The following is a 19,019-nucleotide window of genomic DNA, read 5'->3' on the forward strand; positions in this document are numbered from 1 at the left end:
GCCACATTATTTGACGTAGAGCGTCAAAATTTAGCAGAATAATTTGAATTGTGTATATTGTGTATATCGGTCTACGTTTTGGTATAGTCCCCATATAACGGTACCTCCCTATATTCGGTAGTTTGATGATTTTTGCCGCATTTTTCATCGATTTGTCTAAAAATTGGTATTTGTTGGTCATAAAGGGTTCTAGTTCCGGTGGCGAAACATTGCATGTATAAGTCCACGTTTTGGTATAGCCCCCATATAACGGTACCTCCCGATATTCGGTATTTTGATGATTTTTGTCACATTTTTTCACGGATTTGTCTGAGAATTGTTATTTTTTGGTCATAATGGGTCCTAGTTTGTGTGGCGAAACATTGTATGTATAGGTCCACGCTTTGATATAACCCCCATATAACGGTATCTCCTGATATTCGGTATTTTGATGCTTTTGTCATATTTTTTCACGGATTTATCTAAAAATTTGAAGTAGTTGGTCATAATAGGTTCTAGCTCCGTTGGAGAAACATTGTATGTATAGGTCCACGTTTTTGTATAGCCCTCCGATATTTGGTATTTTGATTTTTTTTTTGCAATATTTTTCCACGAATATATCTAAAAATTGGTATTTGTGGGTCATAATTGGTTCTAATGTTTCCATTACCCTAAGGTGGAGGGTATTAAATTATTATTATTAAGAAAACAAAGAAGCCAGGAAGCTTAACATTTTCATGGTTATTTAAAATGTTTTTAGGATTTTACTTCTAAGTAACCTCCAATCTTGCGAATTCCTCACAGGTCTAATATAGGGAAACCTTTAAGAGAATCGTGATCGTTGATTTTGCCTTCGAATCCTTATAAAAGAACAAACATGTGTGTTTGGTGGATGATGATGATTTCGATATTCCATTCATTTATTCCTCAGGTGAGCCAAAGTGATTTCTACCTTTGAATCCTACTTAGAGTGCCCAAGCCTTCAAATCCCTTTCTAAAAATCCAGAAATAACTTGTATTTTCGAATTCCTCTTACGGAACCAAAAATTGGATTTTTAACCCCTATTCTGGAGGACAAAAAACCAGGAATTCGCTTTGAAATAAACTCCAGCTGACCAAAAACATTATTGTAGCCTTCAAGTCTTTGAAATAGTCCCAAAACATAAATGTCTTCTTCAAATGTTTCAATGAAACTGAAACGTGAACTTATCTCTAATAAAGTTTAGGAGAACCAAAACTTGGATTTGAAACTAAATGGTTAAAGGTCTTTTTTTATATTGATTTCAAATGTGGATGTTTCTTTTGATGGATCCAAAAGAAAGTTCTGTGAACAATTTCTTTTCCGGGATCCAACGTACTACAGAGGTTTCTAATCTTAATAGAGGTCTACTCAATAGGTTTCTAGCGGAATGGGAGATAAACTTCAAAGATTTTTCTAATGGCGAAAACCACATGAATTCCCACCTTGAAATATCTCTACGAAATCGAAACGTCAGTTTAATATTGAAGTGTCTTAACAGTTTTTAGGTTGGCGGTGGACTATTGCACTCACTCGTAGATCCAGACGTAGGTTTTAACCTTAAAATATAAGCTGAAACCTTCGAACACAGGTCCTAACCTTTAAAAACGCGTTCTAAGCTTCAAGCGTGGCCTCTAACTTTCAAAAGTAGCTTTAAACGTGGTTTCCAACTTTCAAACATAGGTTCCCACGTGGTTTCCAAACTTCAGATATAGCTCCAAGCCTTCAAACGTGGGTTCGAACTTTTAAATGTAGTTTCAAAAGTGAGTCCTAATCATGGGTTCAAACCTATAAACCTAGGTTTTAAACTTTTAATTCGGTTTCCTGCTTTCAAATGTGTGTTTAACCTCTGAAAGTGAATTTTAACTTTCAATCATAAGCTCTAACCCTAAAAAGTAGCTTTTAAAGTGATTTCTAACCTTCAAGGTTAGATAACTTCCAATGTGGCTTCCAACTTTCAAACATAGCTTCCAACGTAATTTCCAACTATCAAACATAACTTTCAACAAGTTGTACAACCTTCAAACATAGCTTCCAACGTGGTTTCCAAGCTTCAAATGTGGGTTCCAACTTTTAAATAGAGCTTCTAAAGTGTGTTCAAGGCATTAAAAGCTATAACTTCTAACAGGAGTTCTTACTAGAGTTTTGCCAATCGATCGAAGGAACTAATTTGTAGTTATCTAGTTCCGTGGACTCCGGTCGTTTGTATGGAAAGTCAGCGTATGAGTGATATGCAATTTGTGAAATCACTCACACGCTTAGGAACTGGTGTACTGAACTATGAACTTGGTTGACACAACTGTAGCTCTAAGCTTTAAAAGTGTCTAATATATTCTAACTTTCGAACGCATGATGAATCTTGGTAGGACGAGACTAAGGTCCTATGTTGAGATGAGATCTCCAACAAAGAGTCTACAGTCGGCACCAAATGTGGGTGGGAAACTTTAAAAATCGTTAGATGGATCAAACATTTGTTTTTAACTTAAACTGTCTCCAACAGAATGAATTAATTATAAGTTCTAAGCTTGTAAAGTCTCCAAGTGCATAGTAGGAAGAAAGAAAAAGATCTCACGCTTAGATGATCTGTTAGAAATTGTGACGTTTATGACATTGTGACATATCAAATGAGAGAAATTTCAGTTTATATTTTCATAGAACCAAAGTCCAGCATCAAGTTTTAAGCTCTCTGTGACAGAATTTGGCACAAAATTAAAGATGCAAAATTATTATAAAATTGGTTCAGATTTTTATTTTGCCACTGGAGAACCACATATGTAGACGTATTTCTGAGAGATGCGCGACCAAAATTCGAACCTTAAAATTGTTCTTCTTTCCTAAGTCTCGGGTGTCCAATAAATGGGGAAAATTAATCAAAGTACCGATAGACCTGTTACTCACGGCCTCACTTTACTTTGGGAGTGCTTTGGGAAGTTTAGATTTCAGGTTATTTCGCAAAGTCCCTTATTACTCAGAGATTCGCAAACACATGGGTTAGAACCTATTTACCAGAGCATTTAGAAAACCATAAACATGGGTTTAATTCTTATAATTCCAAAGTCTATTGCGCCTGTTAAAATCAAATGTTGGAGGTTTGACACGTGGGACATTTTTAATTTTCTGGAAAATATGTTTTTGCCCTTGAGATTGTCGATTAGCATGAACCCATATTTTCCTAAGTAAAAATAAATCGGTATGCCTTTTTAAATAACCCTATTGCTGTCATGACTCTGTATGTGACAGCAACGACCCAGGCATTCATTCAGACATTCATTCATTTACACAGCGACAGACGACACAAAATACTTGGCACCAATCTACTCAAAATGCAGTCAGGCCGGCTGTCAAGCCGAAACAGCCAAAACAACCTGCCAACCAAACAACCTATGAGATACTCACTAAAACAGCAACAACAACAATAACAGCAATTTCAACAACAGTAGCGTCAATCTATATTTCAGATACAATTGTAAATTAACAAATGTACAAATATTACATGAATACGGTTTTGTTGTTGTCATTGTGGCGGGTTGTTGTTGTTGTTACTTATTTAATGACAATGCCGCTCGCTGCTACTGCTGTTGATGACGATGATGATCACTGTCATGTCACTAATTCTGTCACATTGACGACTACAATACACACTCCGAGGATGATGATGACGATGATGGTGGCGATAATGTGTGCATGTCAAAGATGCCGAAAATGCGCGGAGAATTAAGTGGGGCATTTGAAATGCTTGAACAAATTGAATTTAAATGTTTGAATGAAAAACCTGCAAATGGCTACGAATGGCGGTGGTCGGATTTGTGTGTTAATTTGTTTTTTGTGCAATTTGGGCAATTTAGCAGCATTTTTGCAATTTTGTTGTTCAGCGTCATCGAATGATTGCAGGGGTGCCATAGCATGTCATGAGTGCGAGATGTAAGTGGAAGTAGATTGACAGATTTGAAGTGTAGGCAATTGGAAGTCGCAAGGGAATGTAAGTTTGGTGCGAGAAGGCAGTACTTTTTGGAAGGAAGCGTGATAGACCCGTAGTTAGTTTTGAGGATATCAACTCGTACATAGAATGACTTTCTGAGTCGATTTATACATGTCAGTCCGTCCGTCCGTCTTTCCATGTATTTTTGTAAACAAACTGCAGGTCGTATTTATTATTATTAAATATTTTTCTTTGGCCCGAGGAAGAACCCTTTTGAAATTGGTGAGAATCGGTTCAAATTTAGTTATGGCTCCCATATATACAGGGTTTCCCATATTCGACGGACCTTTGGGCCCTTTGGGCCCATTCCAATCGACGAGGCTTGTCCGCAGGCAATATTCTTTGCGTCAATTAATTTTTGTACGGGAACAAATGCAAATCAATGCGAATAATCCGTTGTAAAGTGGACCGCGCCATTCCCAACAGCTGAGAACGGCGTTTTTGGGATGTTCTTGGGGACCTCTCAACACTGGCTCGTACGGCAGCGATATTCTTGGCCGATCGCCTTGGTCGACTTTTATATGGCCTCTTCGGATTAGAAAGAGCCTTGCCTTTCGTATAAACGCTTAATGGTGTTCTTAGAAGGCGCACTTCTCACATTCTTTAATGTTTCAAAGGCACGTTGAGTTTTCACAATTGACTCTTCTGTTGAATGTAAATTTCAGAGCGCTCGCGTGGCGTGTATTTGTTCATGGTAAAAATCTGCTTGGACTGACGCTTCAAACGCGGTATGTCATTAAGCAATGTGACATCTCTGTCAAAAGTTATGACGTTGCCAGATGGGTCTGTCGAATATGGGCAACCCTGTATTTGGCGGGAAAACCACAAGTGGCTATAGTTAGAGCACTCCAGCATTTAAATGTGACCATCGCTGGTTACCGGTATACTGGTAGAGTAGCCCGACGTCAAGGTAGTGGACGGAAGAAAATAGCAACATCAGCAGAAATGGTTCGAAAAGTAATGAGGCGACTTGATCGAAACCCGAGTCGCAGTGGCCGAAAAATGGCTCGTGAGCTGAACATATCGCAATATTCCATTCGGCAAATTGTGAAAAATGAACTGGGGGTAAAGGCATTGAAATTCCAAAAAGTGCAAGAACTTACACCGCAACGAAAAGAAAATAGACTGAAAAGAGGTAAAGAGTTGCATCGCTTGATCGAAAGTGGTGAACTTCCGAATTTGGTCTTCTCCGTCTCAGATGAGAAAACATTCGTTGCCCTGCAGTTTGTAAGGAAATAGAATGATCGTGTTTACTTGCCAAAGAGGTCAGCTGAAAATGTACACCTTCGGTTGGCCACCAGAACTCAAGCGCCGGCAATGGTGATGGTGTGGGCCGCCAAAACAGCCAATGGTCGCTCTCCGCTAGTATTAATCGGCCGTGGCATCAGAATAAATGTCGAATATTATCGCGAAAATATTCTGGAGGGTGTGTTAAAGCCTTAAGTACGCAAACATGTTGGCACTCAGCACGCGCCACCAAAGAATGGTTACAAAATGAGGTCCCTCGCTTCATTTCCAGCGCACAATGGCCACCAAAATCTCCGAATACCAATCCGTTGGATTATGTGTCTGGAATATTTTGGAAAGCAAGGTTGGCACTAAAAAATACCAAAGTGTCGATCACCTCAAGCAAACGCTTCGCCGGAAATGGGCCAAATTCCGCAAAGCAACTTTCGGTCAGCGTGTGACGGTTTCATTGGCCATAATTCGTGCCAAAGGTGACCAATTCGAACAAATCTAAACACATTCTAAAATTGTTTGCTATTTCCGACATTTTTTGCTTTCATTCAATTAAATTAAAACAATTGTAAAAATTATGGCGTTTGACTTTGTTTCAGATTTTTATCTCTCTCCCAGTATCTTCAACCGATTTATGGTACATCCGACCGAATTCAGTCCAAAAACAAGTACATAAAATCCCATATATAGGTTTCATCCGATTTGGTGTTAAAGTCGCTCACATACGTAATATGCACTCCAAAACAATGATCTTTGGTACCAGATATCAGATACAGACCAGAAATACCTCTGATACAGCCCGAAAATGCCTCTTCCAAAAATTATTAAGATCGGTGCAGATTTTTATCTACCGTCGATATACCTCTTCATCTGATTTGACGTTGTTAGTGTTATACCCTACACCACAAGGTGGTCAGGTTATTATGTCTTTGTGCATTTGTTTGCAACAGGCAAAAGGAAACGAGATAGACTCATACTTCCTTTTGATGATCTACATAGAATCAATTTCTGAGTTGATTTATGCATGTCCGTCCGTACGTCCGTCCTTCCATGTAGTCTTGTGAACAAAATGCAGGTCGCATTTATTATCCGATTTAGATGAAATTTTCCAAACAACATTTGTTTGGCCCAAGGACGAATCCTATTGAATTTGGAGATAATCGGTAAAAATTTAGATATAGCTCCCATATATATCTTCGTCCGATTTGCTTTTTATTGTGCACCATATTACACGTTTGGTCAGCCCGTCACGTCAGCCCGAATAGTATGGAATTTTGCACATACAACCAAATTAGGGCTGAAAATAAGTATGCCAAATTTGATCGAAATCGGTTCAGATGTAGCTATAGATCCCATATATATTGTTCATCCGATTTGTTATTTTTGTCCTTCGCAGCCGTAATATGCACTCTGTAACAACAATATTTGGGGAAATATATCAAATGCAGCTCAGAAATACATTTGCTAAATTTTATCGAGATCGGTTCAGATTTGGATATAGCTCCCATATATAACTTCATCCGATTTACATTTTATTGTGCACCAAACGTTTAATATTTGCCCAAATGGAATGGAATTTGTATGTCATAGTATGCCAAATTTGGTGATGATCGGTTCAGATATAGCTATAGTTCCCATATATATTTTTCATCCGATTTGTTATTTTTGTCCTCCGCAATATTTGGGGAAATATATCAAATGCAGCTCAGAAATACCTTTGCTAAATTTTATCGAGATCGGTTCAGATTTGGATATAGCTTCCATATATATCTTTATCTGATTTCAAGTCCGAATTTAAAAGATGCAAATGCTTCGGCATATTTAGTCCTTTGAACTTTAAATTATAATTATAATCATAGCGTGTATGATTGAATTCTCCCATAAAAACTTTTAATTGTTATGTGGAGCTCTACTAAATTAGCAATGTGGTGTAGGATATCATAAAATCGGCCCCGCCCGACTTTAGGACTTTCTATACTGGTTTTTCTTTTGTAATTATTTATATAAATTTTATTGGAAATGTTCCTCACATTTCTTCCAAATGACTCCCGGTTTGCAATACCCCCCATGTCCAACCTTCTTATCAACACTTGTTGAAGTAAATATTTTTTACAATTTTTTTTTTCCAACAATAAATCATAACTCTTCACCGCTGGCTTATATTGCCAAGCAATAAATAAATACTGTTACTAATAACCCATTGCCTTTGTCGGCATAAAAGCAACAGCGGCAACCATTACTAAAATACACTGGCAACAAAAAGAAACACAAAGCGCAGAATTAATAGAACAAAACAACAAAAAGCTTTCTAAACGAGAAGAGGTCATAAACCCAGTGAAAAATTTACAACCCCATACTTATGAGTGGTATATTTATTGGGTTCGGTGATATACAATGGCATGATAAGCCATATAAATTTCATATACACACATATTGTGTATGTGTTTGTGTATTTTGCAATATTTATTAAACTATCCGACCATTTAATTTATAGCCAACCATTGAGAGTACCATAAAAACTTCAATGCCATATAAATTATAATAGGTTTGGCCTGTCGTAAATGTTTCTTTTGCCAAGTGGCATAATCTTCAAATCAGTAATTTAGTTATACACCAATGGAGACAATCGTTTTAGAAAACGAGCGAGTGTAGATAGAGAGGCGTTCATAAATGGGGAAATATTTTGTATACTTGTTTTTTAAAAATATACGCATGTGTGAGATAATCTTGACCTAACTTAAGGCCTAAAAAGAAAATATAAAAAAAACGAAAACTAAAAATTTTTAATATATCCTAAGTAGGAATTGAAAATCTTCCATATTTTAAAAAGGCTCTATTGAGCGTATTATGAGGTGATGTGTAAAATTTTGGGGATATATACTGTATGTTTGGACCGAAACTTACCTCATCATAACAATAATTTAAGATCCCATGTATCTCAAAATGAAATATATTTTTAGTTGATCTATCAATGCTCACCGATAACTCTATGAGGGAGTATACAATTTGACCAAGATCAAACTCAGATCGAGTTTGAAAATGGGTTATATTAGCCAGCAAAAATGCACAACTTTCAAAAAAAAAAAAAAAAATACGAATCGGGCTATCCAATATAATCAATTTTTTTCGTAATTCAAAAAAATAATCTGTTCAAGCCGAAATACAAATTATGTGAAAGTAATCGATATTTGAAAGGCTTGGTCGGAAAAAACACAGGAGTTTCGCAACGAATTTCGTTTTTGATTTTCTAATCAGTTTTGGACAAAATTTTAATTAAAAATTAATTTTGCACACATGTTTCTTTTTCCAGTAGGCAAGTTAAGATCGTAAATGGGCCATGTAGGTCCACGTTTTCATATAGCCCCTATACAACGGTACCTCCCAATATGCGGTATTTTGATAATTTTAGCGACATTATTCACCGGAATTCTTTCAAATTTGGTATTTGAAGTTCGTAGAGGATACTACAGCCTATGACAGAAAATTGTCTGTGCAGGTCCACGTCTTCGTATAGGTCCCATACCTATATTCGGTATTTTGACGATTTTAGGTACAATACCCACCGAAATTGTTTGAGTTGTCGTATTTGAAGTTCGTATTGGATGCTACAGCCTGTGACCGAAAATTGTCTATGCTAGTCCAGGTCTTCGTATAGCTCCCATATAACGGTACCTCCCTATATGCCATATTTTGATGATTTTAGCTTCACCGTTTATTTCAAGTTTCGAATTTGAATATGGTAATGGCTTATGACAAAGAATGGCTATGTAGGTCCACGTCGTATAGACCCCAATATAACGGCTATGTTCGGTATTTTAAAATTTTAACAGAATTTTTTAACGATTTTATTTTTTGAAAATTTCCCAATTTGTTCCAAATGGTGGAGGGTATTCAAAGTTCGGCCTGGCCGAACTTGTTTTAATTTTATTGAAAGCAAACAAAAAATGTCGGAAATAGCATCAACTTTTAGCATAAGTTTAGTTTGTTCGAATTGGTCATCTTTGGCACGAATTATGGCCTTCAAACGGCCAATGAAACCGTCACACGCTACCCGAATGTTGCTCTGCGCTATTTTGCTCCATTCCCGGCGAAGCGCTTGCTTGAAGTGATCGACACATTGGCATTTTTTAGTGCCAACCTAGCTTTCCAAAATACTCCAGACACCATAGTCCAACGGATTGGTATCCGGAGATTTTTCTGGCCATTTCCCGCTGGAAATGAAGCGAGGAACCTCATTTGGTTACCATTCTTGGGAGGCGCGTGCTGAGTGCAATGGTGCTGAGTCCTGTTGGAATGCCCAAGGTCTGCGGCCAACATGTTTGCGTGCCCAAGGCTTTAATACACCCTCCAGAATATTTTCGCAATAATATTCGGCTTTTGTTTTGATGTCACGGTCGATTAAAACGAGAGGAGAGCGACCACCGGCTGTTATGGCGGCCCACACCATCACCATGGCCGGCGCTTGAGTTCTGGTTGCCAACCGAAGGTGCACATTTTCAGCAGACCTCTTAGGCAAGTAAACACGATCATTTTGTTTGTTTACAAACTGCTGGACAAACAGATGTTTTCTCGACGCAGAAAACCAAATTCGGCAGTTCACCACTTTCGACCAAGTGAAGCAACTCTTTAGCTCTTTTAAGTCTATTTTCTTTCTGTTGCAGTGTAAGTTCTTGCACTTTTGGGGATTTCAATGGCTTTAGCTCGAGCTCATTTTTCAATATTTGCCGGATGTTTAGGCATGTTACAAACGGAATAACAAAGTTAATATACCCTAATTTTAATCTTGGAGGCCTTTTGGGTCCTTGGAAAAATGCTTTTGGGCAATTGGTCCTTGAAAAACTGCCTTTAAAAACATATTTCTTGATTTGTTGTTGAGTTGGTCCTTGAAAAAAACAAACTTTAAAAATTCGTCCTTAAAAAGATATTCTTTAACCATCCAAATTTATTGATCTGATAATCCTTGAAACAATATTATTTCAAAATTCGTGCGAATTGATCTATAGGCCCTAGAATAAATATTCCATGAAAATATACGTCTATTGCTGTTGGTCATTGGAAAAACATTCCTTAAAAATTAATGTTTATTGCTCCATTGGTCCTTGAAGAGAATTTCCTAAAACATCCAAATTTATTGGTATACCCGTCTTTGAAAAAAATATTCTTTAAATTCCCAGGGTTATTGGTTTATCGGTCCTTAAAAAAATATTCCTTAAAAATACCTAAAATATAACTGTCTTTGAAAAAATATTCTTTAAACTTCCAGGGTTTTTGGTATATCGGTCCTTGAAAAAATATTCCTTAAAAATACCTGAAAAAATTTTCTTTAAACTTCTATCGGTCCTTGAAAAAATATTCCTTAAAAATTCCTCTACTGCAAGTTTTTGAAGTTTCTTTAGTAATTACCAATTAAGAGCATGAAACTGTAACTCTCCCGCGTTCTTCATTTTCGAAAATCGTAATCACCCCACTTAGAGAAATATATCTGGAACTCTACAGCACTTCAAGTCATAAAATGCCATTAAGATATAAGAATATCGATATAGCAAAACATTTATGAATGTTTTCCAAATATTTATTGCCACATGGCCGGAAGAAAGCAGTTAAAGCAACTCCCCTCCCCACCAGCGAAACATAACTAAACGAGGTATTAAGTCATAAATATTCCAGACTTATCCATAAATATACAATCTATAAATTCGCATAAATATTCCTTGGTATCTGCACCATATGCCTGGAGCTGGAGAAGGAGCTGAGGCAGAAGGCGAAGATGGCGTTAAGTGAACAAACGAAAGAATAAAATAATTACATCATAAATTAACAAACAAATAAAAACATAAAATATTGAAAGCTGAATACCATAAGCAGGCTGATAAACAAAATTGTCTTTATCGAGAGGGGGGGGGGGGGGCATAAGAGAGTTGGGAGAATTTTCTTTCTTTCTTGAGAAATGGGAATCAAATGGGACTGTGAGCTGTGTAGGTTGTATCCCAAACAAATACAAAGTGGTTTTATGGGGTGTTATGTGTGAATTGATGGTAATGTTGGTTGGTTGCTTGGTTTGAAGGCTGGGGGCCAATGACATTCTCGCTCGGTACTTAAGGGTAATAAAAATTCGCAACACCAGACCATTAAGTCAAATTATACACATTAAATGAGTTACAACTTCAGCTGAGATATGGATAACATTTTTATGACTCGCATTCAAGTACACACGCTGGAATTATTTTTTACCGAAACAAATATTTTATATTTACGAAGAAGATAAACCCGAATAACCAGGACGAAAATTGTACATGAATCTTATCTCAAGTAAAGTGGTTGTAATAAAAATGAAGGGCTGTGAAATTAACATCTTTTCTGTCTTGTGAATTATTTGCTTTCAACGGGTGTCGCATACAGAGAGGATGAGAGAGTTTGAAAGATTTATAGCGGGAGGTTCGGTAAATTGGAAGTTTCTGTCATTAAATGGGGCTAAGAAAAAAAATGAAATGAATTTACGGAAAATATTTTTGGATGATTTTCAGACGAAGGAGAAGGTGTTAAAGGTAGAATTAAATAATGCAATCTAAAGCCAAATATATTCTTTTGTTACGGGAGCCCTACTAACTATGCATAGTGGTGTGGGGTATGTAGGGTACCATATGGTCGCCCCCTCCTGAATTAGCTTTTCCTTACTGGTTTAAAATTCATTTAATACCAAAAAACTTCCTTCCTTTTCTCTTCCATTTCAGATCGACACGAAAAGCAGTCCACTGGCCCTGCTGGCGCAGACATGCAGCGCAATTGGTGCCGACACAACAAATCCCAAATTGCTGGCAGCAAATATTGAAAAAGCAACCAAAGCCCACAAATCCTCATCGGCTTCGTCGTTGGATAATCGTGATAAATCATCGCCCCTCAGTAGTCATTCTTCCGTCTCGACCGGTTCGGCAGAACAGCAACTGCAGCACCAGCCAGCGCAGCAACAACACCAGCAACATCATCCACAGCAACCGCTCCAGCCCCAACCTGTCAAATGCAGTTTTAAACCCTATGAAACCAACAATAATCACATACGGGAGCGCAGCATCGATGTTGATGCTGCGGAACAGGCAACAAATCTGACACAAGCCCATGCCCAAATGCAGCAGCAGCATCAGCAACAACAACAACAGCATCAACGGGTGAAGACACCGAAAATTAGCAACAATGGCAGCACTAATGGCCGTTGTGATTCCAATCAGAGTGCCTCCTCACAACGAGGAGAATCGCCTGCAATTAATGGTGGTGGAGGTGGTGGCGGGGGAGGGTCATTGAGGCGTACCCCCTCCTCGGTGAATAGTTTGCAACAGGATCTGCAACAACAGCAACGTGCATTAAATAGTCCAGCCCATCACCACCCACAACAACAACACAAAACCAAAGAGCTAAATCTTAATGGAGGTTCTCTGGAGACCTCTCACAGTACGACAGCAACAACAACATCTAGTCCATCACAACAGAGTTCGGCGGCAGCAACATCAGCCCGTCTGCAGGCCTCCAATGAGGCAGCTGCCTTGGCCCAAGCCTCCAAGGAGGCCAGCTATATGAAAGCTTTACAGGCAGCAGCTGCTGCCAGTGGTGGCTCCGCATCTTCTGCATCTGCTGCATACTATCCCGGCTATCCCTCGAGCATGCCCTATCCCATGGACCTTATGACGGCCAGTGCATTGATGTCACCACATCATCCCATGTTTAAGGCTGCCTCACTGAATCCCTATCTCAACTATGCCCGGCTGAAAGGTTTGGAAATGCAACCGAACATCTGTCGAGATCCCTATTGCACAGGCTGTCCCTCAAGTCCTCATTTTCTGAATAAGGCCGCGGGCCAACCATGCCCGGCCGGTTGTCCCCAGTGTGAAAGAGAGGGAAAAAGTGGTTCATCTGCCGCCGCCGCCGCAGCAGCCTCCTCGTATCATGCCCAGCTTGCCGCCCTGGCGGCAGCATCACAAATGCCTTACGTTTGTTCATGGATCGGTGGCGATACACCGTATTGTGGCAAACGTTTTGCCACCTCCGATGAGTTGTTTCAACATTTACGTACCCACACGGCTTCCCTACCCGAATCGGTGTTAACCGCTGCCGCCCAAGGTGGCATTCCGCCCAATCATCCGCTATTTCAACGAACATATCCCACACCGCCTCTCAGTCCACTGTCAGCAGCCCGCTATCATCCGTATGGAAAACCGTCCATGCTGCCACCATCGTTGGCCGCCGCCGCTGCTGCCGCTCCACCCGGTTCTCTGGCCAGTCTGCAAATGCAACAGCATCCAGCATTGGCACAATATTTCTCACCATATTCCCTGTATGGACCGCGTATGGGTTCGTCACATCCATAGTCCGGCAATGGTGGTGGTGGTATGGAGGGCTATAAGAAGTAAATTTCATAATTTTAGATATTTGCTTTTAAAAATTTTTAAAATTATTTTCAAAAAAAAAATAAATATTTTTTTTCAGAAATATTAAATATTATTTTCAAAATTTAAAAGGTGTACCTTACATCAATTTTTGTCTGAGGGCATAAAATGAAGTTTTAAACGGAAGATTTCAATATCGGTAAGTGGTGTAAGGTATAAAACAATCGTTTACATTTGACATTAGTCCATTTAAATCATCTTCAAAAACATATTATGAATTTTATATTCTATCACTTCAAAATTTTTTAAATTCCCAATTTTTTTCTCTTTGAGAAAAAAATCATTTTGCAAAAAAAGAAAAAGAAAACTGAAATAAAAGCTCGTGATGTTAGTTAAGCATTATAAGATTTAAAAACAAATGATAAATAAACAAATTAAAATAAAAACAATAAACTAAACATTGTAAAATGGAATTAAATAATTATTTATAATTGCAATTATTTATTATTGTCACTCACCCAGACACACACACGCATGGTGTTAAAACAAAATGTCTATTTAATATAATAAATAATAGTAATACGTATTAAATATGTTTGTCCAAAAAATTAAAAAAAAAGTGAATAAAAATAAATATTTAAATTACATTACACACACACCAACACTATAAGTACTGTATATTTCAAATGTAAATTCATTTCCAAATATAAGCAGAAAATAAAAACAAAAAACTATATAATTATTTAAATCTATCATGTAATTAAATATATTTTAAAATATTTAAAACAAAATAAATATTAATTTCAATAAACACTAAATCAAAACAAAAAATTAAAATTTAACTTGAGATATTGAATTAAATTGGAGATTTTTGGGTGAGTATCCAAAACATGTAAGCGCCCCAATTTTATATGTGTGCAATTTGAAGAGAACTGGGTGCTTTTTTTGGATTTTATGATCGTGTTGATTATTTAAAACTTTGACCCTTTGTGGGGGAAGTACCAGAAGGAATGGTCCGAGCCAAATGTCCATCTTTATAACAGATCTTGTATTGATGGAAATATTGAGAAGTGCCAATTTTGAATCGAATGTTATTTTCGTGTTTTATGAGCTTCACGAATATTCAAAATTTTGAACCTTTGTGGGGGAGGTACCAGAAGGAGTGGACTGATATATTTCATCTTCACACCAGACCTTGGATTAATGAAAATAAATATTATAAAATTTGAGCAAAATCGGATCATCGTGTCTCTTTCTGTGCAGTAAATTATTTTCTTTAAAAATTTTGACATTTTGAATGGGAGGTACCCGAACGAGTGTACTGATATTGTCCATCTCCGAAGTCGATCTAATTTTGACAATAATATTACGATGTACTTAGTTTGGATCAAATCATATAATCCTTTCGAGAGTTGTAGTGCGCCAGCCAGCCAAACATACATACGGACAGACATCGCTACATCGACTCCAACTGCCCTGAAACGGATTTGGTCCAAAGAGACCCAGGGTCTAAAACCGTTATTTCGAGTAGGCACGTTTTGACCGTATAAAATGATATTATAGGATAGGAAAACGACGGCATAACTTGTGAGTGTCCTACTACAAATCCGAATTTGGGAGTTCGCTACTGGGCGTTGGCGAACGAAGAAATACATATATTTTCCAACAGAAACAGACTTTATTGTAGTTGGAAATTGATCATGTCCAATAAAAAATCTCATTACCGAATAATAAGTCTACAAGGTACATTTTAGCACCAGTATACCTAACTACCACAAAATAAAATTGAAAAGTAACACTTAAAATAATGTATCCATAGATGCCGAAATTTTAGTATTCGGAGTTATACCTTACATCAATCATTGGAAACAATAAATCCAAATTTCAAATTTTCTGAATTTATTTATGGGAAAAAATAATTTTTGGCTTGCAGTACAAATGTATAAATAAAAAACGTATTCTCATGCAAAAAAAAAATACCTTTCTTGGCGAGGAACGACGATTTAGGGGTCGATATTTTCCATGTTCCCTGGTGATCTAAGTTATTTTGCTATAAATGTGATATCTTGGGTCAATATAACGGACCTTTATGTGCGTTTTTGATTTTTTAATATTCACGATTTGTTTACATTAAAGCTATGGTCTATTTCCGCCGTTAACAATTATCCGATGACCATCCAAATTGATAGAAATCTGTCCTATCCTGAACTCGTATCAAGGTCCCCAATGAGACCTAAATAACAGATTTCGTGATTCCAGCCTTATTCTTTCACCTAATACCAATTTTAGTATCATTTAGTAGTTTTTGTACAAATATAGGACGCATTTCCAAAACCACCTGCATATCTTAAAAACAGACAACAACGGACCCCTAAATAACAAATTTTCTTGATTCCAGCCTTATTCCTTCACTAAATACTAAATTTTGTATCTTTAAGTAATATTCGTACAAATATAGACGCACTTCCAAAACCACCTCCAGATCTTAAGCACAGACACCAACTGAAACTTAAACAAGCAAAACAAGTAAAAAAAACATTAAGTTCGACCGGGCCAAACTTTTAATACCCTCCACCTTAAGGTAAAGGAAACATTAAAAGAAATGTGGCAAAAATGCCGAATATCGGGAGGTACTGTTATATGGGGGCTTTACCAAATCGTGGACCTACACATGTTTCGCCAACGGAGCTAGAACTTATAATGACAAACTAATTCCAATTTTTAGATAAATCGATGAAAGAATATGGCAAAAATCATCAAAATACCGAATATCGGGAGGTACCGTTATATGGGAGCTATACCAAAACGTGGACCTATACATACAATGATTCGCCACACGAACTAGGACCCATTATGACCTACAAAAACCAATTCTCAGACAAATCCGTGAATAAATATGGCAAAAATCATCAAAATATCGAATATGGGGAGGTACCGTTATATGGGGGCTATACCAAAGCGTGGACCTAAACATACAATACTTCGTCACACGAGCTAGAACCCATTATGACCAAAAACTACCAATTTTTAGACAAATCCATGAAAAAATGTGACAAAAATCATCAAAAGGGGACTATACCAAAACGTGAACCGATATATCTCATTTTCAATACCAACCATCCTAGAGACAATTCACATTATTCTGCTAAATATTGACGCTCTTCTTCAAATAATAATATCGTGATTTCAACTGACAGACGGACATCATTAAATCGACTTAGAATTTTAAATTGATTATGAATATATATACATTATGGGGTCTATTAGGGATGTTACAAACGGAATGACAAAGTTAATATACCCTACTTTCCAAGGTGGAGGGTATAATAACAGATTTCGGGTTTCCTGCCTTGTTCCTTCACCCAAAACCAAATTAAGTATCGTTTAGTAGTTTTTGTAAAAATATAGGACGAATTTCCAAAACCACCTGCATATCTTAACAACAGACACCAAGAGAGACCTAAATAAAAAATTTGGGGATTACAGGGAAGAAGCTTTCAATATTAAAGATATTTACTGTTGATCGGAAATGTTGGAATATTTTACCATCCATTTCACCCGCTTAATATGATCCGACAACCATCCAAATGACAGCCCTATCCTAAATTCTAATACCCTGCTTCAAAAACAATTGGCTCCCACTCCATGCTAAATAGGGCTATAATTGCCTCTTGTAGAGTGATTAAAAATTAACATGGACAGAATAGTATGGAGGAACACACAGAGCAAAATAGTAGGTCTAGAACCAATATCTCGTGGTGTTCAAGCAATTTCGTTCAATCAAACAAATAACCCAATCAAATAAACATATTTTCTGCTCCGAAAATAGTTCCTTTTTGTGGTTTGTCAACATAAAATTCTATGTCGATTTAGCGATATCTGTCCCTCTGTGGAAATCACTCTTGCTTCTGAACGAATTGAAATAGGTTGATAACATTTTACTCAGATTTGTGTTTAGTATGCAGGAATTTTGGTATTAAAAAGTAAAAAAGCAGTAAGTTCGGCCGGGCCGAACTTTGAATACCCTCCACCATTTGGAACGAATTGGGACATTTTCAAAAAAAAAAAAAAAAAAAAAAAAATCCATTAACAATTCTGTTAAAATCTCGGAAGGTGTCGATATATGGGGGAATAAACGATATTGTGGACCTATATAGATAATTCTCTTTCAATGAATAAATTACTCACAAGGGACTCGTTGTGCGGATTTTTAGACCATTCCATTGGAAAATTTGGCTAAAATCGTCAAAATCCCGAATATCGGGGGATACCGTTTTATGGGGTTTATACGATATTTTGGACCCATAGAGACAATTCCTTTTCAGGGGGTAAAGTGCTCACAAGGAACCCCTTGTGTAGAATTTTAGACAATTCCGTCGAAAAATGAGGCTAAAATCAACGAAATACCGAATATCGGAGGGTACCGTTATGGGGGACATACGACATCGTGGACCTTTATAAACAATTCTCTTTCAGGAGGTAAAGTGCCCACAAAGAACTCCTCGTGTGGATTTTCAGACTATTCTATTAAAAAATGTGGCTAAAATCATCAAAATAGAGAATATCGAGGGGTACCGTTATATGGGGGCTATACGATATGGTGGACCTATATAGATAATTCTCTGCCAAGAGATAAAGTGCTCTCAGAGAACTGCTTGTGTGGATTTTCATACAATTCCATTGAAAAATGTGGCTAAAATCATCAAAATACCGGATATGGGGGCTATACGATATCGTGGACCGATATAGCCCATCTTCGAACTTGACCTGCCTGCAGATAAAAGAGAGATCTGAGCAAAATTTTTCTATCTTAATTCGTCTAGCTTGTAGCGTGATTACAGCAGACGGACGGACAGGGCTAACATACCCTCCATACTATGTATGGTGGAGGGTATAAAAATGAGCTGTAAAGGTCCACGTGTTGGTATAGCCGCCATATGAAGGCATGCAACATTATTCACTGGGTTTTTTTCAAATTTCGTATTCGCAGTTCCCAATATATACCATAGCCGATGACAGAAAATAACGTATGCAGGTCCACGTCTTCGTATATCCTCCATATAACGGCGCTTCCCTAAATTCGATATTTTAGTAATTTTGGCGTTATTATTTACCGAAATTGTATTAAATTTCATATTTGAAGTTCCGAATGGAATTGCATATACAGGAACAGGCCTTCGTATATCTCCCATATAATGGTACCTCCCTATAATCGGTATTTTGACGTTTATTATTATTCACCGGACATTTTTCTTTTCTTATGGGTCGTCTACTAAATATAAAGTCGACCCTGCCCTTTTTTATGCCTTTTAGAAGCTATTGCAACTTCGAAAAAATCCGTTGAAAAATTTGGCTAAAATCATGGACATACTGAACAAAAATCCCTCTAGCTGTAGAGCTAGTGCCTATTGCAAATTTCAACTACGAC

The 19,019-nt window shown here is 37.4% G+C and overlaps 1 protein-coding gene across 7 annotated transcripts in view; it reads left to right on the top strand.

The window, feature by feature from the left end:
* The window catches only part of LOC101899670 (zinc finger protein Elbow), a 186,482-nt gene extending 172,077 nt beyond the window's left edge, over positions 1 to 14,405 (top strand). For all 7 annotated transcript variants that reach the window (XM_005178214.4, XM_059129935.1, XM_059129936.1 and 4 more), the window contains one exon: positions 11,948 to 14,405. In XM_005178214.4, coding sequence (XP_005178271.1) covers positions 11,948 to 13,573 — 1,626 coding nt within the window. In that variant the 3' untranslated portion in view covers positions 13,574 to 14,405. The remainder of the gene's footprint in view (positions 1 to 11,947) is intronic.
* Positions 14,406 to 19,019: the final 4,614 nt, after the last annotated feature.

This window comes from Musca domestica, unplaced genomic scaffold (assembly GCF_030504385.1).
Source record: "Musca domestica strain aabys unplaced genomic scaffold, Musca_domestica.polishedcontigs.V.1.1 7, whole genome shotgun sequence".
NCBI lineage: Eukaryota > Metazoa > Arthropoda > Insecta > Diptera > Muscidae > Musca > Musca domestica.